This window comes from Telopea speciosissima, chromosome 3 (genome assembly GCF_018873765.1).
Source record: "Telopea speciosissima isolate NSW1024214 ecotype Mountain lineage chromosome 3, Tspe_v1, whole genome shotgun sequence".
In the NCBI taxonomy this organism is placed as follows: domain Eukaryota; kingdom Viridiplantae; phylum Streptophyta; class Magnoliopsida; order Proteales; family Proteaceae; genus Telopea; species Telopea speciosissima.
The window spans coordinates 71,175,540-71,198,875 of NC_057918.1; the positions used below are offsets into that span (position 1 = coordinate 71,175,540).

Genomic DNA, 23,336 nt, shown 5'->3' on the forward strand with positions numbered 1-23,336 from the left:
CAAACCCTAGGTCCTACCAAACCCTAACCCTAATTTGACCTAAAAACCCTATTTTGACCTGCCGAACTTACCAATTCATAGCAGATCATGGTTATTGGCTTCTAGTTGGATCCATTCCAATCTAGAACTACTTTAGGTTCACCAAATGAAATGATACATAATGAATTTTGATATCTATCCTTTATAATATTTTTTTCCATTGCCATTGGTGCTAGTAATCCCCCACCCCTTTTTCCCCCTCTCTGCAGGCCTAGGCCCTCTTTGGTTTATGTTGAGGTCATATGCCCCAAGCCCCAAGGGAATCAAAAAGGGAGGAAAAATACCCTTAATTTTCCACCTCTATTTGTTCAGAACAATGACAAAATGAGAAGGGCTTCCCTTTTTTGAAAAAATCTTACTAAGTTTTCTCATCTTTTAATTTGGGACTTCTTTTTGATATGAAATGTTAAGAAATACCAGTTACTTCAGATACAGACTGTTATACAGTTCATTACTTCAGATACATAAACTGTTATACAGTTCAAGCAAACAAGGTAGTAAATAGGCCCACTGGTCAGGCAAGTGAGTAGGAATATATGTACCTGGCAATCTGGAGGTCACGAGGGACATTGAGGGAAACAAAACAGAGCTTCTCCTTGACATCATCAATTAGAAAGGTCTCATCCATGACATTGATGGATCGATATGATACAAGCTCCTTGAGGTAATTAGTGAGGGCCTTGCCGCCAAGATCAAGCCGCTTCACAGCATAGTTGATAGTGAAATTCTGAAGCACTGGAGCAGCATGGGTGAAGGAGAAACCAGAATCGACAACAAGGCTGCATTGGGCCTTAGAGATGAGACCATCAGGACGGTGACTGGCCTCATAGAGGTGGACAAGGGAGGGGAGTCAGCAACATAAAGGGAGCGGAAGCCTAAGTCCTCAAAGACAATCTCATCGGTGGAGTGCTGGATAGAGGGAAGATTGAAGAGGGGCTCCACGAGAAGGAGGGACGAGGCTGTTGGGTCAACATGAAGAAGGGAACGGAATATGCGGTCCCAAACTTCTTTCTGAAGGTCTGGGTTGATAAGGTAGCCGCGATCAAATGGGCGGCGGAGGGTGGCAGAAGTCAGGTCTTCGCAAGCTTGGAGTTGGTCAGCAACCAGCCATTTCTTGGAGGCAGAGGGACGGCCGAGGCAGTTCGGCACCACCGCTGTTGGGTTCCTGTCACCACCAATTCCAGCCTTGCACAGTCCTCCACCATTGTCAAGAACCACCACGTTTGACATCTCTCTCCCCTCCACTTCTAGTTCCCGTGCCTTGGCGAAGAAGAACTGAAAATTAAGCCACAAATTAGTTCGAGGAAGTAGCATATTATGGGTTAACTCTCTCAGTAAACTCGGATTTAACTGAAATCAATTTGATAGGGAAGTGAAGAAAGATCTCCATAAATCCAGCATTTGAAACTTAAAATTCTAAAATAGAGATTACAGACCAGAATAGTGAATCACAAACCATGCAAGTAGAGCACATTTATGCATTACATAGATTCCAATGCTTCAGGACAAAAAAAACTTACTCCAAACGAAAAATTGAAAGCGGGAGATATTGAAGAGGTTCGGATGGAACTCACCTTCAAGCCTTCCGAGAGATTACAGCTCTACCGTTCGAATTCTTTGAAACCGTTGTGCTCCTTCTAATCCTATGCGGCCACCAGAGGCAGAGAGGGAGCGACTCGAGAGTTGTTATTACTGCTCACAAGGTTGCGAACTCGCGAACTTGCGAACTTGCGAACTTGCGCGGTGGGGTTTTACACTGTTACAGTTGCTTCCACCGATGATTCGATTTCGGGTGCGTATTATGTATCGTGATACAATCCATCCAAGTGTGGTGCACATGCGATGGAGAGAAGGATTTCTAGCTGGGGTGTGTGCATCCGAATCGTTATCACCTTCAATTCTTGCCCCCTCCAATCCCTCACATAGGAGCGGAAATGACCACTTTACCCACTGCCCGAACACACTGCCCAAGGTGGGGTAGGGTGGTCATTTCTGCTCCTATGTAAGGGATTGGAGGGAATTGGAGGGGGCAGAGAATTGGAGGTGATAAAAATTCGTGTGCATCCCTCCTTGTCTTTTGAGGCTTTGAACGCCACCTTGGCCACGTGTTGACCTCTTGGGTGACGCTGGGCATCGTCCAGTTCAGGGGTGTGCTGCAGAGGAGCCGGATGCCTAAGATTTAGGGTGGTTTCAGACTTTCGGTATCTTGTCTATTATATTCACATTGAAGGGATTTTCTTATTGACTCTCCTCAAGATGTCAAACAATTTGTAACTTTATTATTTTTGCCCTTTTGGTATAATTTATAATTTTTTTCAATGAATGTAATTAAGGGGAAAAGTTGTATACAACAGCAACTCAAAAAATATGAAATTGTAAGGGTTGTACGGTTTTTGCCTTCTCAGGAATCAGGATCAGTTGGCGGACATTCTCACTAAAGGGCTCTCTTCTTCTCGGTTTGTTTCTCTTAGAAGCAAACTCAATCTCCGTCCCCGAGAGTCGTGTTTGAAGGGGGATGTAAGTGTAAAAGGTATTTAGGCCCATGTGATTTCTATCTAGAATGTTCCAAGCTGTACAGAATGTAACCTAACCATGGTTAGGATGATGCATCTATTGTTATCTCTGTAACCTATATATATATATATGAGAAATGCAGACAACCTCATTTATGGAGGTGAATTCACACTGACTCATAAAAATTGGAGAAGGCCGAAAGTAGGCCCAACTAGATCAACTGTAGTATCTTTTAGAGACCAAATAATGAAAAGATTGTGCCTTCTAAATATCAAAACCATTTTACAACCTATAGATGTACCTTTGGGATTGACAGAAATTTAGCACAACATCTAATGATTAAGCATACTGTTAGGTCTACTCATTGTTAAGAATGGAAGATTAGAAATCACATGTTTAAGCGCTAATTCATCCATTAAAACATCATATCAAATAAAAAACTCGGATGAGGGACCCAAGAAAATACATTTTTGAAAAAAAAAAGAATACAAATATATAAACACGTTTGAAATAAAAAGCAAACTAGACAATTATTAATATAAATTCTTAATAATCAACTAAGAACAAAGCATAGTCTATAACTATAATTCAAGCTCCAAAAGCTTGACTTAAACCAATTGTGATGAAATATATTTAAGGCCTATGGTGTGAGGTACTAAGAATTATTATACCTTCCTTTTTTTTCGGGTAATAATTATATCATCCTTTATATACTCCAATAATCTAGGTATAAGTCCACTACTCACATTATAACAAAAATATGTTAGGGTCGTAGTACCCGTGTTTTTACACTAATTAAAGCAAAAAATAAATTTTGAAATTCAAACAAACAAAACATTACCATAAGCTAAAACCTCGAACAAGAAAATCAAAAAAGGCTAAATAACACAAGACAGACTAAGCAAGTAAAAAACTGAAAACTAACCTAAGCATGCAAACACTACATTAAATAATTAAAATCTATGAGTGAATGGGTGAAGTACCAACACCAACATTTTTCTACCTTTTTTTTTTTTTTTTTTGGATGAAAAATAAAAATGTATATTGCAAATTAGGGAGAAAACATATACAAAGACTTGGTAAGACAAGCCGACTTAGCAAGGTTGTTAGCTATCGCACGATAAAAATTATCACCCTTACGAGTATAGTAAATATCAAGGCCTAGGTTATGTATATACAAAAGATCTTATAGTAAACATTTTTCTACGTTGAACTACTTTGAACACCAAACTCAATGTTTACCTTCTCAACTTTAACCATCTTTGTCATTCTTTTTATCTTTGTTATGCTTTATGGAGGCTGACCGTTTCTCGTTTCGTGTTTCTTGTAGGATGTCTCAAGTATTTCTTGTAGGGTGTTTCGTTATTATCTTTTTGATTGCTTTGATACTTGATGGTTAACTTGAATGTATAAATACTTCCTGTGACCTTTGATACCTATTTTATCTTGGGTCTATTTTAGCATTGATTTTTGTGTTTTTTTTTTAGGGGGAGGGGGGGGGGGGGTGGGGAAGGAGGGGTGAATTGCATTGAAAATTCATATGTCCATTTCTACCACACCCACAATGTATAACAAGATAAGGGTATTAAAAAATGGATACTTTTCTAGTAATTTTATAGGTCTATCTGTCTATATTAATATGCATTGCTCAATTAATGAGCTTCTCAAGTGATGCATTTAAATTATCAAATTTTGACCTCAAGGTCTCATTGGTCTTTATGAGAGAATCATTTGCATTTGATAAGGTTGGGATTTTCTAATTTAAATCTTAATATTTTGAACATACAACCTCAAACAACATTTTGCTCTTCAAAGAAATCCTTTGGACATCTGACAAGTTGTACATACCCTTGAGTTTTGTAAATACATGTTAATAAGTTTTTTGAAGAGCAAAATGTTGCATTCTCATGATGCCACTGATTGTTACATTCTTGCAGAGTGTGTGCTTTGTGGTTTACATTCCAATTATTTTTTCTTTCGTTTTTTATAGTCTGATCCTTAGTTAGTAAAGTCGCGTATCATACGCGTATTATACGCGTTCCATATTTTTAAACGTATAATACTCCCGTCCCCGTATTTTCCCATATTTTTATAAAAAATGCGTTTTTAAGCAAGCACGTATTATACTCGAATAATACACGTATCGCTTTTTTTATAAAAAAATTATCCAAAAGATTAGAATTTAGGAAACGATTTCACTTTCCCTTTCGTCCCCTTTCGATTTGCGTTGAACATCCAACCGTAGCAGGCAAAAGTAGCCGCCCTCCATCTCCAATCATCCTCGCCATCTCCGTTCAACAAAGCGCACTTAAGTCTTGTACTCTCCTCTTGTTTCTCTGGTCTTTCAACTTGCTCATGTCATTTTCGAGACAATCTACATTCATTTCTTGTAGATTATTGATATTTTGGTATGTTAAATGATAATCTTAGAGATGTTATATAGCATATTATATTATTGTGTTTATTTTAGTTAATAAAATCATGATATTATTTTGTTTATTAGGTGGTGAATGCATGTTATATAATTTTTATCAGACATTATATATATATATATATTATTTTGGTCATTTCGAGAGACTTGCATCATGCTTTTATTTTCTTTTTGGTTTTCGCGTATTTTGGTAATCTCCAAAATTGTAAGGCGACAGTCTCATACTTGCATATTTCTGGTTGTGACCCAACCTCTAGTCTGGATAACCCAGTCCATGGCATATGAGACCGGGTCAATGTTTACTCCTTGGTTTTGGATACTGTATATCCATACCTTGCGTTTATCATACTCTCTATCTATTTTATGTATTTCATTTTTCTTTGCTTGGAGTCGGGCGTGCATGAATGAATAACCTTCTTTCTACAAAAAAAAAAAAAAACACGTCCATTAATTATTTTTTTTGGCGCTAAAAACCCCACAAATGGGACGATATTATTTGGCCTCATTGGGCAGAAGGGTAAATACAATCCTTATAGGATCTTCCAGAACAGACATACAAAGACCCAAATGAGGCCATGAGACTAGGAAATAGCCCATTTAGAGATAGTGAGGAAGGAGTCAGTCACATTTAAAGAACGACTATAACATGTTCAACACTTTGAGATGGGAGGAAGAGTGCCTTGAAATATCATTCTCTTAGTTTTCTTTAATTTATTTAATTTATTTCAGTGAAGTAAAAGAATGGTAGAGTGAAGGCTTCAGGAGGCATGATTCGTAATCTTGGGATCGGAATCGGCCATGACCAATCCCGAATGCGAACTATCCTTGAACAAATCATTGGATTGGGAGATCTGAACCGATACGTGTGCTAAGGTTGATTTTGTTTTTTCTCTTTCATTTCTATTAATGATTTGGTTTACAAATTGTACTTCTTTTTAACTTTAGACTTAATGTATCATACTTCTACTATTTTTTTTATTTTATTTTTCTGACCGATATTGGTCGATTCCAGGATCAATCCAACAAAACCCAATTTTTAACCGATCTTAACTGATTTGGATCGATATCGGCCCTGATTGATCCCGAGATTACGAACCATGCCATGAGGTAGGGGTGTCAATTCCAGGCCCCGCTCGGCAAGCCCAACAGAGCTTGCTCAATTAAAGCCCAACTTAGACTGACTTGGATCGATATCGGCCCTGACTGATCCCAAGATTACAAACCATGCCATGAGGTAGGGGTATCAATTCCAAGCCCCGCCCGGCAAGCCCAACAGAGCTTGCTCAATTAAAGCCCGACCCAGACTGACTCGATTATTAAACATGTCGGGCTTAATCGATCCCAGTGTAGGGATCTAGCCCGTTGAGTGCCCGACCTAGCCCACCCGGTTAAAGCATGACTTAGCGCTCAATTAAAACCCAACCTATTTGCTGGTTTCGAAACCTTGTGAACTGAATATTTATATATATATTAAAATAAATTAAAAAGGAGAATGGCTCATCACTATTATATACTGTTGTGAATAGTAAGAAACAGTGATCATGAGATATGGCATTGATGCTAACACTAGATGTGTTTTGTCTCATTCATATTTTCTTATTTGTCGTCATGGTAGGCCACCAGAGTCTTGCCAATAGAATCTTTGTTGCTACGGCTTAAGGCCCACCTTACCATCAAAGCCTCCAGCAACTCTTGGTGTGCCTCTCGCATCACATCAGAGGCTTATTCCAAATACACACGCAGTACTCCGAACCATAAAGTAATCCATTTATCAGCTAAAAAGGCGCCTATGTGAATTTCTCCTTCAGGGATGATCTGTAATTTACTTTTTTTTTCTTTTATGGGGACTTGCCTCCTTTTATATATTACATTGTCAAGAATGTTACACGGTACACTATTTCAAAACATATTAGAAATCGGATTTATGAATGGAAACCTAGCCCACAACCAGGGCTTGGGGAGCTCATTTAAAACCCATGATTGCTGTGAAATGGGAATGTATAGGCAATCATTTTTTATTTTTCCCTCCAGCCCATTTTAGAGACCAATTTTAAGGTTGCACTGTTCAGAGTCTGTTTAAAGATTGTCTAGAGTTAAACATGGTCATAACTCGATTAAGGCCCAATCCTAGTACCCGATTATAACCCGAGACTAATCGAATCCGACCAGACCTAACCCGATTAACTAAACGAGCGATCACCATGTCAGCCAACTAACTAAGCCAAGGCCCAAAAAGCAAGCACGATTCCCTTTTCTTAAAAGAGGCTTTTGAGACTTCCTCTTCTGTTCCAGGGAGTGAAGAACTTGGCGCTCTCTCTCCCCGTCCCTCTCTCTTTAATCCAAACTAATTTCCCAAGAAAATCCTATCTTTTCTAGGAATGACGTAGCAGTCCCCCCTCTCCTCATCAGAGTCGCAATCTTCCTCTGAAGTCTGGTGTCGGAGATATTCAGTTTCCGAGATTCGACCGTTCGACTGCTGCGCTTTATCATCTGGAATCAAAATCCTGTAGAAGTAGGTGGACTAGGGCTAGGGTTAGGGTTTCTTCGTTTTCGACTGTTCTGTTTCTTCTTCTACCATGTACGCTGATCGGGTGGGTGCTGGGACCAAGAGGTCTGTGAAGGAGCGGCTCAACGGGAACACCGAAGAAGATTTTGGTCGAAGTAGACAGACTAATAACAAGAGGTTTGTTTTTCTCCTCCCAAAATTTTGCATTCTTTTTGTAATTTTTTTTCCCTTCGAGGTTGGCATAATCTACAAGTTCAATTTCGTTATCTTCAAAAGTCGGTTGGATCCGCGAATTAATTTCCTTTTTTTATTTTACCCTCTTTGTCGGGTTTAAGTACTTATTTAGTTTTCTGGAGGCCATTGTGTTCCTGTGGTTGTACTCTTTGTGTGTTTGAATATGATATGGATCCTTTTATTCCTTGCAAAAACTTTGTTTTGTTCTTCAGGTCTATTTGTTGTTTCTTAGGGAGTCAATTTTATCTCATCATACATACTCTTCTTTTTTTTTTTTTTGGAAAAGAATCTCTTCGAATGTTGGAAGGGCGTGGATGAACTATCTAATTGATTGGTGTTCTGTTATTTTTTTTTTTAAAATGTTTGAGATGTTCTTTTTTGTTCATAATGGAAAAGAATCTTATGTTATGTTGGAAGGGTGTGGATAAACTTTAATACAAGGTGTTACATCCATTTTATCTAATATTACCATAATGTGCCCAAAAAATCATAAGTTGATGCCTGCTCAAAGGTGCAAGACTTTACAAGCTATTAGCTGCAAGAGCATCATGGTTTATTGGTTCAGCATTAGCTATTTGATATTTATGGTATGCTCAAGAAGTTGAAGGGTTGGTTAAAGCTTGGCTTGTCTCTTCTTTGATAACCTTGACCCTTGGAGAAAAAAAGCATTTTATGCTTAACTTCTGGGTTATATAATCAATTTCAGGTGATACAATGGAACATATTTTTCTTTCATGCCCTTACTGTGTGAGTTAGGCAGAGAGGTCTTTGGTTTTGGTAAAGGGGGTTTGGTTATCCTGAAATTTCTTTGGCTCTTCTCTCTTGTTAAGGAATGTGTGGAGACTGAAGAGGCAATGCTGTTATATAGGACCCATTTTATGTGGATACTGTAATTGAAGGGCAAAAATTATGGGAAGCAAGCTTAATGCATTACCAATGGAATTAGAATTTTTTTAGGTGCATTGCTCACTATCATCAATAAAATAACCTTTAGGCTTGTCATCTAGGAACTTGTTCATTGTGAATAATACAATAGAAATACAAAGTGGATGGTATCCTAGTCAAGGAACTAAAACTTGGAACTCTACCAAGTTTCGACCTTGGGAAAAACCGAGTTGACTTGAGATATCTCGAGATCTTGGTCGAGTTGGTGCATTTTCTTTTCAACTCCAAACCTGGTTTCGGTGGGTTTTAGACCTAGTTTGGGTCTGAAACTTGGTACTCAGCCTATTTTAGGCCATTTAAATACAATGACACTATCAGATTTCACAAAAAAAAATCCAAATAGGAGTTTCACTTTGGACCCTAGGTTGGTAGGCAACGACATACTAAAATACTCTACTCTACACATAATTTAGTAATAGAAAGCAATCAAAACATTCAATTAATGTAAAACAACATAAATAAGCATTAGAAATGTTAAAGTGTACAATACATCAATCTGTTTAACAATGCTACAACTATCATCCCATAAAATGTAATTGAATCATGCATTCAGTCCCCACGTGTGCCACATTAGTCTTCCCATATCATAGTGTTGTTGTAGTATTGCACATAGTTTGCCACTCGCAGTCATATAAAAGTTGTCATCAGGATATGCCAAGTCCCCTATCCTAGGGTATAGAAGAGGCGGTTGCCATGACGCGTGAGATCCACTACTACTGTCATATTGAGGCGTGTATGGGTATGGTTGATTTGGGACTGGGAATATGGGCCCAAAACTTGACCTAGTGGTTTGGTGTAGCTGATTCATGCCGGCAGCAGCTTCTCCGACGAAATCCAGCTCAAAAATGGTGAAAAACCAGTGCAGTCTTCTCTCGGTCGAGATAGCTTGAGTTATCTCGAGATTTGGCACTTTTATAACGTAAGTTGGGTCGAGATCTCGAGTGACCCGAGATCTCGACGAGATATTGTAGTTTTAAACTCGAAGGCCATCTTGTCTCGACCTCCAGAAAACTGAGATCTCGCGAGATTTAGTTCCTTGATCCAAGTTTTGTGCCTTCTATGTTGGCTGTAAAATGGTAGAGTGGACTCATTCGGCCGCTGGGGAGGGGGGAGGGTTCTTTTCTTTCTTCCCCTATCCTCTTTTGCAACAAATAATGGCATTATTAATCGAAGCAAAGAAGAGGAGAGAATGGAGGAGAATATATAAACCTTATAGAGTAACGCAAGCTACATTGCAAACACTGTAAGGTAAATACCAAACCTTGTAAGATAAAAGGGAGACAAACTACATGACAAGATAGGGTTCTCCCTATATTGCTCGCCCATCAAAACCAATCTCAGTGAGGTCATTCAGCTTAGGAGTTATTAGATTTAGATCTTGGTCTCCAGCACCTCTTGTTTGATTTGTGGGATCCTGTCTAGAGGGCACCCATCTTATACTTATGAGAATCGCCTTACATCTGTAAGTGGAATAGCTTAAGAGGCGAAGTGGGCACAAAAAATAAGGCTTCTCAGCTCAGCTTTAGGTGAATCTGCTGTTCCAATAGGCCAGCAGGAGTTGATACTATACCCCCTCATGGTCCCTAAAAGCTCCTCCAATTCCAGATGAACATTGTTAAATTGAAATTGAGATGTGTGAGGGTTGGTCACAATATTGAAACACATAGATTCTGGAATTGCATCCCCCAATTTTTTTAGGATGTCAATTTCAAGTAAATCACAAACATGTCGACTGTGCACATAATATTGTCCTCAAAAAATTGTCTCAATCATGTCCAAGGAACTGAGTTAACTTCTGAAGATATTGTTGCCCCCCCCCCCCTCTCATATTCTCCAATACTGACCAAAGTGTTCATCCCCATAAGAGCTTACCTTGTAACTGAGAGGCAGGGTGGATGGAATGACAAGGCCATATGTAGAAAAACACTTCGGCTGGAAAAAAGGCTAGTGTAGAAAAAAACACTTTGGATGGAATGCCAAGGCCATATGTATAACAAAACACTTTGGTTGGAAAAAAGGCTAGTGTACTCCAAAGGGGCTGAAGGAATGGCTCTCTCTCTATTCCATAAATTCAATTTCTTATATAAAAGATAGGGAACTTTTAATAATTTATGAAAATTATACAAACATAGTTTAAAAACTGAACCTGACATCAAACCATAAGGGGGGCATGTTTTGGTTTCTATTTTGGGTGTGACATTTAAAAAAAAAAATTTAAAGCAGGAATCTGATGGGGAAACCAGAAACCAAAAGGTTGTCAATTTCGAAAAACCTAGTTTGACCGCTTAGTGGTGTCTGGTTTTTAAAACCTATGGCTACAAGGATCTTCATGCACTAAAGAGCATCCTAAAAGTTTAGTTAGCTAGAATGTTTGGGATGGGTAACATTAGGGTACAGGCATGGATTTTAGGTTTGAATCTTTATAGGTTTCAGTGGTGGAAATATGATTCATTCTTGGAGTTCAAACTTCCATCTAATCTCCACTTTCTCTTGTTGCTTTGTGATTGGGATTTATGGACTATGAAACGTGAATGTTTTGGAGAATCCTGGCAAGCAGTGAGAGTTTATTAGTGAACGTTTTAAGAAAACACACAACAGGGATATTATCCCTCTGCCATGTGGTATATACTATAGGTCCCTATTCTTAAGAGCATGGTAATGGTTTCTGGCCAGATGCAGTTGTAGGAGAGTGAAGAGCCAGCTGGACGACTCCCCATGATGCTTTTTCTATGCAGAATTGTAGGATTACTGGCTTTTGGGATTGGGGTCCTTTCCTTATCACCTTAATAAAATCAGTGACTGTTCAGAATAGAAGATGGTTAAAAATATTCATTTTTGGGATAAATAGAATACTTTTTATTCAAGGAGGGGGGGGGGTTGTCCTATCATGGTTTCATCCTATCTTACCCTGATATAGGAAGGACATGGTGTTCAAATTAATGGCAGTAAATGTGTATCTTGGGACCTCATTTGAGGCTTAGGTTTCGTAGTTTCCATTAAAAATGTATATATTTGGAATATCATAGGTTCAGCAGTGCAGATCCTTGTTGGCCATGGATCTAACAAACCAACTTCCTTCTAAAAGTCCAACACAGTAGGTGTGGCAACTTCAGATGCCACCTTTAGTTCAACTATTTTTTCCCATTTGACATCAAAATATGGCAATTCTAGTTTTGATGATTCTCAGATTTTCTTTTTGCTCTCTGAATTTCTGAATTATTTCTTATCTGTTATTCTATTTATCTACTAATCCTGTACTTCTGGAACTCTGAGCCTAAACTGTCTTCTCCAATTCAAAACTCCATCGTAAGTAAACTGTACTACATACCCTATTTTTTTTCCTCAAAACACTTTTTTCTTTTTCTTTTTGGCCCTTCCAAAGGCCACAACTTTCCCCTTTAGATCATCCCTATAAATCTGAGTTCCCAAGGCTGTCCATATACAAGGTTACTTATGAAGTAAATCATGGGTGTATGATGTATCTGGAGACATAGTATCTGTGTTGTCTTTAGTTGTGTGAACCTGATGTATAATTTCCATACCCATCTTTTAGCCGAGAATCCTGATTTTCTGAAAAAGATAGGACTGGAATGTGGTGGGCAGAGTGATTAGGGCATGTTTGGTTTACTGAATTTAAAGAAAGAGTTCAGGAGATTACATCATGAATTTTTTTTACACATTATATTTTGCAGGCAGAGGCAAAATGATGACAAGTGGGAACATGATCTCTTCAAGGATGATAATGAACCCCGTGTCGCAAGTATGAATTATTTGTGTTCCTGTTACTTTTGACTGAATTTTCTACTTCAAATTTTCTTCTCACGACGTTAAATTTGATGTTTGACTGTGTACTGATGGAATGTTAAGACCGCAAAGTTGATGCCAGAGATCTTCGGTTGAAGCTCCAAAAGAAGAACTCATTGCAAGTATATCAAAGTGGAAAGGGTACTCTAGCAGGTGGTGTCCGGGATCTACGTGAAAAGCTGTCTGGCACAATGCAATCACAACCACCAAACACTGATCCCCAAAAGTCAAAACCAGCAACAGAGGTTGCTAAACCTGCTAGAAAAAGTGTTGCAGTTGAAGCCCCAGCACCAGAAACCAAAAAAGCTCCCCCTTCAACTTCTTCAAGGAAAAAGACTCAACAAAAGGTAGCAGAGACAATTTTTTTTCTCTTATCATGTTCTTTTCCACTCTCATCTTCACACCTGTTCCGTAAAGTGTAAAATTTAGCAATAGAGATATCTCTAGTACTGGATTTAGGTATAACTGGATTTTCTTAAACTCCTAAAAAGAATTGGATATGATATTCTTTTATTATCTCAAAGATTAGAAACATTTTCTAAATATATCCTATTTATTCTTCCCCTGTTTCCCTTTTTTTGGTTTCTGTGCTGTAAGGCGTTGTATGGTATGTATCATAATATTACATGGTGTAAATATAATTATATATAATATGATAAGTTCTCGAAATAAGAAAACTATATTTTTTGCATATGCAATTTAACAGGTGGAAATCCATAATTTGCATGCGTATCGTGTTCAGAGGATTAGGATTTTCCACTAGTAGGTCCCACCTCACTGATTACCTGAGCCTGATCAGCCTGGTATGATGATTTTCAACTCTGATTTGTAGTTTTTTTTGCAGCTTTACTGGATATGTTTTTTCTAGTTGTCCAGTTTATAGATGGTGATGATCACACTATCAGTTGATTTTTAACCTAGGCAATCTCTGGTTGGGACTGATCTAGTGGTGGGTTCCTATTCCTTAAGCCCTAGACCATTCTACTTCACAGGACCTGTGTTTCTCCCTAATATAAAACTAGGTAATATAGCCAATTACAAAAAGATCATGATTTTATTTTACATATACTTTTCCATGGATAAATTGATGCAATATTTGTCAACATCAGTGTTGGAGATGGTAATAATTTTTATTTGATTATATGGAGAGTGTTACTCTTAAGTCTCTTTGTTTTTTCGAATGAGACATTAAAAGTCTGCTTTTGATATATGTTCTGGGAGTGCTTCTTGTAAAGGGGCCTACCCAGTGCACGAGGCTCACACCACTGCATCTGGGGAAGGGTCATAACGTATGCAGCCTTACCCCTGCTTTGTGGAGAGGCTGTTTCCCGACTCAAACCCTCGACCACTAGGTCGCCATGGAACAACCTTAACGTTGCGCTGAGGTCCGCCTTGTTCTGGGAGTGCTTCTTGTAGAGATCCTCAAATTTTGTAGATCAAGTTAGTTCAACAGCCTAAGAGCAAAATCATCTGTAAAAAGGTTCAAAATCAGGTTTCTCAATTGTGTAAACTTCCTTGTTAGGATGGTGAATAAAAACAACTGAAGGTATAAACAGAGTTTTCCAAGATGTGGTATTCAAGCTATAAATTCCTTTGGCTTTTTTGTTGCTTCTGTTATTGATTATTAGTTTATTAGAAAATCTGGACTTCATCGGGGATTAACTACTCTGAATTATTATGAGGAAACTTCATCTTTCATGGCATAATTATAAATACTTAAAATCTTGGTCCTGTGTCACAGGACTTGTAGGGCAGTTTGGAGCATCAAAAATTTTCTATTTGCTGTGAATCTTGATTACGAGATCAAGACTCACCATTTGATGCATCACAGTGTAAACATTGTCTATGAAGAAAATCAGTGTGATCATGTGATCACGATCATTTATTTATTTGATGAAGTAACAAACTTTTATTGTCAGAAAGGCAAATGGTATACAAGGATATACAAGCTGTGTCTGTAAATCTTGAAGACACCCTTATTTATTGGGGCCAGTCACATATTAAAATTAATCTCACTTCATATAGGGTACGAAGTTTAATGAAGCATGATCGACCAGGATCTTTTTTTTTATTTATTTATTTGACAGTCCGTAAAAAGTTCAATACGGCATAAAAATAAAACTGTAGATCATGCTGGGGATAATCATCTGCTCATGTGATGCTGAGCCGAAGCACTACATCCGCAAGAAGAAGAGGAACAAAAAGCTGCTGCCCATGTAGAAGTAGTAGTACTAATTCCATACTTAGTTTTTTTTAAGTGTTTTATGTTTTTAAATTGAACCGGCCAACCTGGTTGAACCAGTGGTTCAATTTAAGTGACTTAAGTCACCACTTTTATTTAATGTATTTTATTTTTTCTTTTGGGTCCACCCTCCCACGAATATAGAAAGGGAGGTGGAATAGTGTAGCCGGCTATGAGTGTTCATATTCCTAGTCTGAATAGGAGAAAGGCCTTTGGGCCATTATTTAAGCAATAGAAATCGTGGAGCACCTCACTCTCCACTTTGAAAATTAAAAACTACTTGCAAGCTGCTGCAACTTCTCTTCCATTGTGAAGGTTTGTTGTGTGTATGATCAAAGCTGGTGGGATCATAGTTAGCAAAAGCGAGAACAGAAAAAAACGGAGTCTTATGGTACATGGTTTAAATGGTAAAAAACTGCAAACGGACCGTCAAATAAAACAGTCAAAAAACAAAGAACGGTAAAAAGCGAAAACAGACGATACGGGTTTTAAACGTTTATATTTATAAAAAAAAAAATGAATAAAAAAAAACGGCACTATTCTCATATAAATTGAGGAATTTTTATTTGAAATACATGCTTCTAATTTCGGTATCCGTGCAGTGACCTTGAGTTGAAGGTGATATCATGAAAAATGTAGCCCTTCGAGTCATCTTTATGTTGGTGAAAGAATCAGGCCGATTGGAGTTCTGGAGAGAGGGATATGGTCACTTAAGTCCAAAGTTTTAAAAAAACTCCAACAAAAAGGGGAACATGTTTTAAACATGTTTTAAACGTGTTTAAAACAAGAATACTTGCCGTTTGCCCTTTTTTCTTGTATCTTTGGGAAACATACGGCAAAACGTGTTTAAAAAGGTAAAAAATGGGAACACATTAAAAACGGAGTTTTAAACGCATTTGCTAACAGAGGATGGGATTGGTGTTTGATCCAATCGACACCTTGCGGTGTGAAGCTTGGGTGGTTCTTCTACAAGTTTTCTTTCAAGTTTCAGTCCAAGATCTACTGCAACTACAAGCTACTGCCTCATACTTCCAGCAACTAAAAGTAAGTTTGGAAGCATCCCCATCCCCCCACTTCTTCTCCTAACCCTCTACAGCCCCGAACCCTAACTCCCCCAGTTCAAATTCAAAACCCAAAGCCCCAACACCTGCATATACTAATTTAACCATCAGTTCTGCCCCAAATTTGGATCGAACTTTCCCCTCCCCAATTGGGAAACTCGATTTGAGTTTGGTCCCCAAACTCCCCTTCAAACCCTAGATTCCATCATCCCCCACAAAATCGCAAAACCCCAAAACCCTAAGTTTATTCCAGCCATCAGAACCCTTTCATAATCTGACCGAACCTCATTCACACCCCATTAGCACACGATCCTAACCCTAAACCCATCCCCTCATTCTAAACCCTAGACCCATCCCCCCATTTAACCCTAAATTGCTGTTAATTCAAATCAGCATACTTCCATCCATTAAAACATCTGAGGACCTTCACTGTTAGACTTCCCTACACATACCTAACCTAACCCTAAAATCAAACCTTAACCCAAATTTCACCGAAAACCCTATTTTTACTTAGCCGATTCACCTGTTCATAACATATCCTGATTTACTTGCTCCTAGTTGGTCCTCTACCAATCTAGGACTACATTATCATGTTGAAATACGATCTGCTGAATCGTGGTTCCGATCGGAGGATATGAGGCGCATGGCAGATTATTGGCATTCCAGATCCATCTGCTGATACCCTATATTCATTGTAACAATCCCATGTCACTGGACAGCTCCCTATAAATAAACTAGGCTTATAGTGCTGTTGCATGTTAGATGAATGAACAGTTTGTATGGGAAAGTTCCTGTGAGATAATTGTGGAAACTTCAGTATTTTATTTGTTAATAGCTACTATTTTAATGCTTTTTTTTTAATGCAATGATGGTTGGTCCTTTGGGTTTTTTATTTATTAGTGACTTATCTTTTCCATTTAGGTCATAACGGGTACCTTTATTTGATTGATTTGACTTTCTCTGCAAACGACGTGCTTGATTGTCTATCAGTATTTCATGTTTATGTAGCTGACAAGCATCGTTAATCACAGCAAGAGGAAATGGGTAGAAACAAGTTTTCTTTTTATTTATTTATTTTTTTCTCTCTTTATTTTTGTCTTAATGGGGACAGTTTCTCTAGGTCGACTTGACTAGAGTATCTCCAGACTGCACAGAAAACGTTTTGCCTCATCTTTCTTTGTTAATATTTAAAGAAGTGAATATCTTCCATTGAGTTTGAAAAATCATATTTTGCAATTCTATGCATGCTCTGTGAGTGTAAAGCAAAAGTTGGGACTTGATGGGGAATCACTTTTTGGTGTGGGTTGATTATTTTGAATCATGTACTCCTAGAATCACTCAGTGACAAATGTTCTGTTATGAATTAATTGACCATAAAGTATACCTCAGAACTGTTTTTTTTTTTTTTTTGGTATTATAAATTTGAACTTTTTTTCTATTCTTTCATTTTCCAAGTACATTTTGTATGTTGGGATTTTGCTAACAGGAATCAATTTATATGACACCACCTTTAATTTAGGATCCTTTTGAATCATGTGCCTAACTGTGCAGGATGAAAAATCAATGGAAGGGTTTTTGCAGTCTCTTGGTCTTGAAAAATATCAGATCATTTTTCAGGCCGAAGAAGTACGTACTTTTACTTTACCTTCTTCTGTGTTGATCCCTGTTTTGGAGTTGTGTATTTAGTTTAATGTCTTGTATTTCTTCTGGCAGGTTGACATGACTGCTCTGATGCACATGACTGATGAGGATCTCAAGGCATTGGGGATTCCAATGGTAAGCTCAGTAAGAATTTCAGCTGCCATGAAGATTGTTTCAGTTTTCCTGGTACACTGATATAAGTATCAAAATTTGTTCTGTTCATTTATTCTACTACTAGTTCTTGCCCTATCAAAATGGTAGCACAGCTCTTATTTAATTATCCCTGCTTTAAGATTGGATGGTATGTTGCCTGGCTATGAATATACCCAGAATGATCTTACTAGGTAAACATTTGTATCTCTTGCATCTTCACACCTAGAAACAGTTTAATCTCTTGGGAACATCTCCTCTTTTTATGCAAGAGGTTAAGGTTGTATTCCTTGAGTTCCATCTTTGATAAGCTCATTAACTCTTCTTTTTTGGCTGGTAGAGAGGTAAACTCATTTGGACCTGGCTCCTCCTGTCCAGCCGTGGCGGGAGTTGGACGGTACAGCGCCGCTAAACAACAGCAAAAACAGGGGTGGGGTGGTCATTGCACATGTGGGGCCCAGGTGGGATCCACCTGTGAAATGACCATCCCACCCCTGTTTTTGCTGTCGTTTACTGGGGCTGGACGCTCCAGCTCCCGCCACGGCTGGACATAATCCTTTTCTAACTCATTTTCTCAATGCAGGTTTTATCTGTCCTTACTGTGTCATCAAACTGAGGGTTTGTACCCTTGTGACATTTTGATTTTGCATAACCTTTTACAGAAAACTTTTTTGGTTCACTTCTGTGATCTCAGGGTCCTAGGAAGAAGATTCTTTTGGCATTGGATTCCAGAGCCTGAAATTGGGGGTGGAGTGGTTTTCCGTTCACTCTGGAATCTGGATACGAGCTATCTTCGTACAACATTGAACAATTACAAGAGTTTGGTACGAGGTGCATCATGTATCCTCTTTCGATTAATTATTTAGTTGTATTGCTGAAAATGGTTTCAACAGGATGGAGTTGCAGTGGTGTCAAACCAATATGGAATCAATATTTTGGGCCTGAGGGAAGATGTGTAGTTTAACGAATTTATTGGCATCTCTGAATTAAGTTTTTGATCCTTTCTAATCCAAGATCTTGTTCAGTACCTTTCTGTCTCCCTTACCCAAAGTATGGTTTAACTTTTCAATCTTTTTATGTATTATTAATAGAGAAGCACCCTTCCCCTCCCTCTAGTCCCATAAACACCCTTTACTATCCTCCCATCTCTCTCCTCTTTGAAGTTTGAACTTGAAATTTATTTTATGGATCTCTCCTTTTGTTTGGCCATATTTGATATTTCTCTTGGCCAGTGAGGGAAGTGGTGGATGGGGGGCCATATCATCCAAGTTACTACACTTGGTTGAGCCTCAACCTAGCTTAATCTGGACACTGGAGGCCATATCATCTATAAATCATCCCACTTGTTTTGTAGGTCCAAAACAATCACTTAGTTGAGCCTCCTATAATCAGCAAAACAAGTAAGCAACAGATTGTATCTAGGGTCATTAAATTTTAGTAGACTCATTGAACGAATGAGATGGCTTCTTTTGTGGATTCAATGAGACTAGAGGTTCAACTTCCTCGGGATCAGAGTTGAATTATGGATTTTTTTTTCTGGTTAAAAAATTGTGGATACGTAGGACGTGTTTATTTTGATATAAAAATGTATGGATCGTGATCCTCTACTGCCGCCTGCCCTTGTGGCCGATGTGCAGCGTCACATAGGCAGGGGTGAAATGACTGCCCTACCACTACTCGAGCATGCCCGGGAGGGGTAGGGTGGTCGTTTTTCCCCTACTTGTGTGAGGCTGCTCGCCGGGCAATTGAAAAAATGTACATACTATTGATAGTAAATGTCTTTTCACATTTTTTTCCCTGACATTCTCTCTACTTCCTGACCATGTGGGCCCTCTTTATACGATTCGATTCTTGAGGTGACCCCTCCTGTGCATCTAATGGCTTGGCATGGATGACTATTTTATTTTTACCTTAAGAAAAATCTTACATGAACTAACAATGAGAAATGTTATTTCACAGTACAATTTTCCTTTCCTCTATGGAGCCTTCTATTATAAGATGCCTCATGAGAAGTGCCAAATATTAGTTAGCTTGAAAGTTGTGGGGAAGAAACAAAATAGTTGATGTCGGAATCATTAAGACGTGTCAAATTGTTTGATGAGGATAAAGGAAGTGGGAGATGCTTTAAGAGGTTTAGTTATATAAATTAACCATCTGTCCAATTCCCCCTCAGGCTCCGTTTGGTTTTAAGGGAAATTAAAGGGAAAGGTAGAGCAAAAGAGCATATTTCCCTTCCCTTTAATTTCCCTTGCGGGCAAACCAAGCCGGACCATGTTTCCTCTCAAAGGGGAAAAAGTTCTGATAAGAAGGAATATTGATTAAATACAATAGAGTGTAAAAAGAACCTAATTTGCAAGCTCAAGGCATGGTGCCCCTGAGCACAGTTCGCCATTATAAATGTTAAAATTCAATGCGGAAGAGCAAGGGAATGGTCCACAAATGAGGCAATCAACGATGGTTGTCTTGCCTGTATCATCAAAATCACAGGGATTTCTTCCATCGTTACCTAAAAATGAAAACACAAATAAATAAATAAATCAAGGATTCAAGGATCAGCTAGCCCCATTGGTCAGTTGAATAGGATATGCACCTGACCTATCTCATCAAATGAAATAGATGCGCTCTGCAAAATTCAAGTGCATAGGAATATCATTACTGGCCAATCTACTAATGTTCAATACAGCAAAGGAAAATCCAAAGTTTAACAAATTCTGTGAGCTTGTCGAGCTTTACAATCTAATCACAAAGCATGGAAAAATAATTTCTATTTTTCAATTCCCATCCCCTATGTTAAGGAGTTAATGATCCAGGGATCCACTGTTCTGTGTTGCCATGGAGCAGTGAGCAACTCTTATCGTTGTTTCTGTTTACTGTACTTACAAGATTAAGTATAAACCCCTTAAATCAGGGGTTCCCTGGAATGTACCGATGTGCTAATAAAAAGTGCTGTGACATTGCCTTCCAGGAAATCATCACTCACCTAGATTTTGCTCCACAACCAAGCTGGTTTTACTTTGTTAGTCAAAGAAATCCTCTTGCAATTTTCCAAAGCTTTCCTTGTATCACTAGTATAGACTTGGAATGATAAAAGCAGAATGTTGTGATAAGGTCCAATGCTGAAGCCGAATTTTGTGCAATGGCACAAGGAATTTGAAAACTTCTATAAATTAGAGGATTGTTGCAGGATATTGGTATTATTGTCCATCTTCCCATGATGCTTTATTGTGATAATAAAATCGTCATTAGTATTGCTCATAACCCTGTCCAGCATGATTGTATTAAGCATGTAGAGGTTGACCGACATTTCATCAAGAAAAAACTTAAAACCGAACTCATTTGTGTTCTCTTTGTGAAGTCTACTAATCAACTGGCTGATGTATTCACTAAGGGACTAAGTGGCAAAATGTTTCTTCTTATCTTAGTCAAGTTGGACATGCATGATATATATGCTCTAACTTGAAGGGAAATGTTGGATTATATGGACCAAAATACCGTAGGGATATTCTAGACTTTCCCCTTTTTATTATAGTTCTCTTGTATGTGATTTAGTCCCACATTGCTCATGCAACCATGATCTCTGTTTTATTATGATTATAAATAGATGTGCTTGGGATGATAATTAATTATCCACACATTATTCTTAGAACTGTTTTGTTAACAACTGAATATTTCACATGAAAAATAAAAATTAGAAGATAATCTTCTAACCAAAAAAAAGAAAATTAATAGACTCATCTCAGCAAGTCAACCTATTTAAGGTCCCAGCAATTCACTCACAAAAAAGAAAAATTTAAATACAACATTAGCTCGTGCTTTACAATTCAAGAACCACTCAGCAAACAAGTCATGGAACCAAACACAACTTTCTCCATTCACCATAACCAGGGAAACCCAAGGTCCTTTGCAACCATGTAACAGCTTTCTGCTTCTGTAGTTGCTACAATACTTTTGAGGAATCGAACCCCTCATCTCAGTCGATCCTTTGCGTTCTTTTAAAGTCATCAATGGAGACTTGCTGCACACCAACTTAGGACTCTCCTGCATTTGCTTTCCATTCCAAGTACTTCGCTCGCTCTTGCTTGAATCTTTTCCATTCTTTGATAGCAGCAAGAACCACATGCAACGAAACTGGCAGAAAGAAAGGCTGTCCAGTTCCCAAAGGAAAATGAGTATGAGAACTATGCAAAAAATTGAAATCAGCCACACCAAAGTATTGAAATGATCTGTGTTCAGGCCATAGACAAATCTAGAAACATTGTTTGCAGCCCTTTAGGCAGACTTGTATGTAAATGGTCCAACTCGTAGGCTGTTTATCTAAATCAAAATTATTGAGAAAAATTTCAGTCAAATTAGTTAATTAGGGACAGCTAGATAGATCTATCAATTGACCTTAAATTGCAGATTTGGATAATGATTAGTACCCATAGAAGCATTCAGTAACTGATAAACAACAATTATAGGAATTCAAGAATATTACCATTTTCTAGATGAAAGGATTTATCCAGCTATAATTTAACACATGAAATGGAAAAATATTATCAATTGCACCATAAATACAAATAGAGCAGTAGTAGCTGGGGCATTTCACATTTTGAAGGACTGGAACAAAAGGATATTCAAGCACCAAGGGTTTCTTCCCCCTATACAGGGATCTATGTTGATGGGGGCTACACAACAACAACAAACTCAGCCATGTCCCAACTTAATGGGGTTGGCTACATGGATCCAAATAAAACAAAGTAGGGAAAACAGAGTTCTAACCAAAAAGGGAAACAAAGATGGGAAATGAAAAAAGAAAAAAGGACAAACGAAAGATGGAAAATAAATAGAGAAAATGAAAGATGGAAGAGGAAAGAGGCACATCCCAGCACGTCAGGAGATTCCCAGATAAATGGGGTATGCGACATGGATCTTTGCCCTCCAATCGGCTCTGTCCAAGGTCATACTTAGTACAAGACTTAGACTATGCATGTCCTTCCTCACCACCTTTTTTTTTTTTTTTTTTTTTGATGAGAACCCAAGAAAAACACACTAACAAGAGGAAAATACAAAAGTGTTTGAGTTCAAGGCTTTTATGGCCAGATTAGATGCAATTGCATAACAGAAAGGATTCCCTAACTTGTAAAACTTTAAGTCCAAGTCCTGGCCTACAGAGCTGATATACAGCAGGTCTTGAAGAAGATGCCACGGCCAAGGATTAGTAGTTGGTGATGGAAGGAGATCAGGGATTTGTTGATTCGCACACCACACTTCTCCTATGGTCATTTTAGGTCTGTCCCTAGCTCTTTTAGCTCCTTCAATTGGAATCATATCACTCCTCCTTGCTGGGGCGTCCCTAGACCTCCATTGAATATGACCACACCACCTTAAACGACTCTCTCGGAGCTTGTCATTGATCAAGGTAACTCCCAAGTTCGATCTTATATGTTCATTCCATACTTTATCCTTCCTTGTCTTTCCACACATCCATCTTAACACCTCATCTGTGCTACACAAAGCTTATCAATATGACACTTCTTAACTCCCCAGCATTCTGCCCCATACATCATGGCCGGTCGAATAACAGTCCTATAGAACTTTCCTTTAAGTTTTAAAGTAATACGTCGGTCACACAGCACTCCTAAATCCTGACGCACCTCTCCACTTCATCCATCCCACTTTAATTCTCTGTGAAACATCATCCTCTATGTCACCTTCACTGAAGGAAATTTTGGCATCCCTTAGTCCTGAACTGGCAGCTTTTCTCTGTATTTTTCATATATTTCTTAG

The 23,336-nt window shown here is 38.3% G+C and overlaps 3 protein-coding genes across 4 annotated transcripts in view; 1 reads left to right on the forward strand and 2 right to left on the reverse strand.

Moving 5' to 3' along the window:
* Positions 1–459: 459 nt before the first annotated feature.
* Positions 460–1,269, reverse strand: LOC122655486 (actin-related protein 6-like). The gene is made up of 3 exons (XM_043849676.1): positions 1,012–1,269; positions 582–862; positions 460–493 (listed from the first exon to the last, which is right to left on the reverse strand). Exons 1-3 carry the CDS (start codon positions 1,267–1,269, stop codon positions 460–462), a joined length of 573 nt encoding a protein of 190 aa, XP_043705611.1.
* A 5,956-nt stretch (positions 1,270–7,225) lies between these two features.
* On the forward strand, positions 7,226–22,631 carry LOC122654555 (ankyrin repeat and SAM domain-containing protein 6). 2 transcript variants are annotated; one of them, XR_006331930.1, is made up of 7 exons: positions 7,226–7,667; positions 12,362–12,429; positions 12,537–12,820; positions 17,328–17,402; positions 17,490–17,552; positions 18,262–18,391; positions 22,622–22,631. XR_006331930.1 is itself a non-coding variant. In XM_043848684.1 (6 exons), the coding sequence occupies exons 1-6, from the start codon at positions 7,561–7,563 to the stop codon at positions 18,304–18,306; spliced, it is 642 nt and encodes a 213-aa protein (XP_043704619.1). In that variant the 5' UTR covers positions 7,226–7,560; the 3' UTR covers positions 18,307–18,593. The 2 variants fall into 2 exon arrangements, 1 of the variants encoding a protein (XP_043704619.1); XM_043848684.1 differs by lacking the exon at positions 22,622–22,631 and having other exon boundaries at positions 18,262–18,593.
* LOC122654554 (GPI transamidase component PIG-S) overlaps positions 21,336–23,336 on the reverse strand; it is a 28,196-nt gene continuing 26,195 nt past the window's right edge. The window contains exon 13 of the mRNA XM_043848683.1: positions 21,336–21,711. Within this exon, the coding sequence (XP_043704618.1) occupies positions 21,595–21,711 (117 nt within the window). The 3' untranslated portion in view covers positions 21,336–21,594. The remainder of the gene's footprint in view (positions 21,712–23,336) is intronic.

What these genes read in the sequence shown, in the direction of transcription:
- LOC122654555 (XM_043848684.1), top strand. Translation starts at nt 7,561, where the DNA reads ATGTACGCTGATCGGGTGGGTGCTGGGACCAAGAGGTCTGTGAAGGAG. An exon ending in TAATGAACCCCGTGTCGCAA is followed by an intron (nt 12,430 to 12,536) that starts GTATGAATTATT and finishes TGGAATGTTAAG; the next exon opens with ACCGCAAAGTTGATGCCAGA. An exon ending in TCATTTTTCAGGCCGAAGAA is followed by an intron (nt 17,403 to 17,489) that starts GTACGTACTTTT and finishes TTCTTCTGGCAG; the next exon opens with GTTGACATGACTGCTCTGAT.
- LOC122655486 (XM_043849676.1), bottom strand. Translation starts at nt 1,269, where the DNA reads ATGTCAAACGTGGTGGTTCTTGACAATGGTGGAGGACTGTGCAAGGCT. An exon ending in TATTCCGTTCCCTTCTTCAT is followed by an intron (nt 863 to 1,011) that starts GTTGACCCAACA and finishes CACCTCTATGAG; the next exon opens with GCCAGTCACCGTCCTGATGG. An exon ending in CGTGACCTCCAGATTGCCAG is followed by an intron (nt 494 to 581) that starts GTACATATATTC and finishes ATGTATCTGAAG; the next exon opens with TAATGAACTGTATAACAGTC.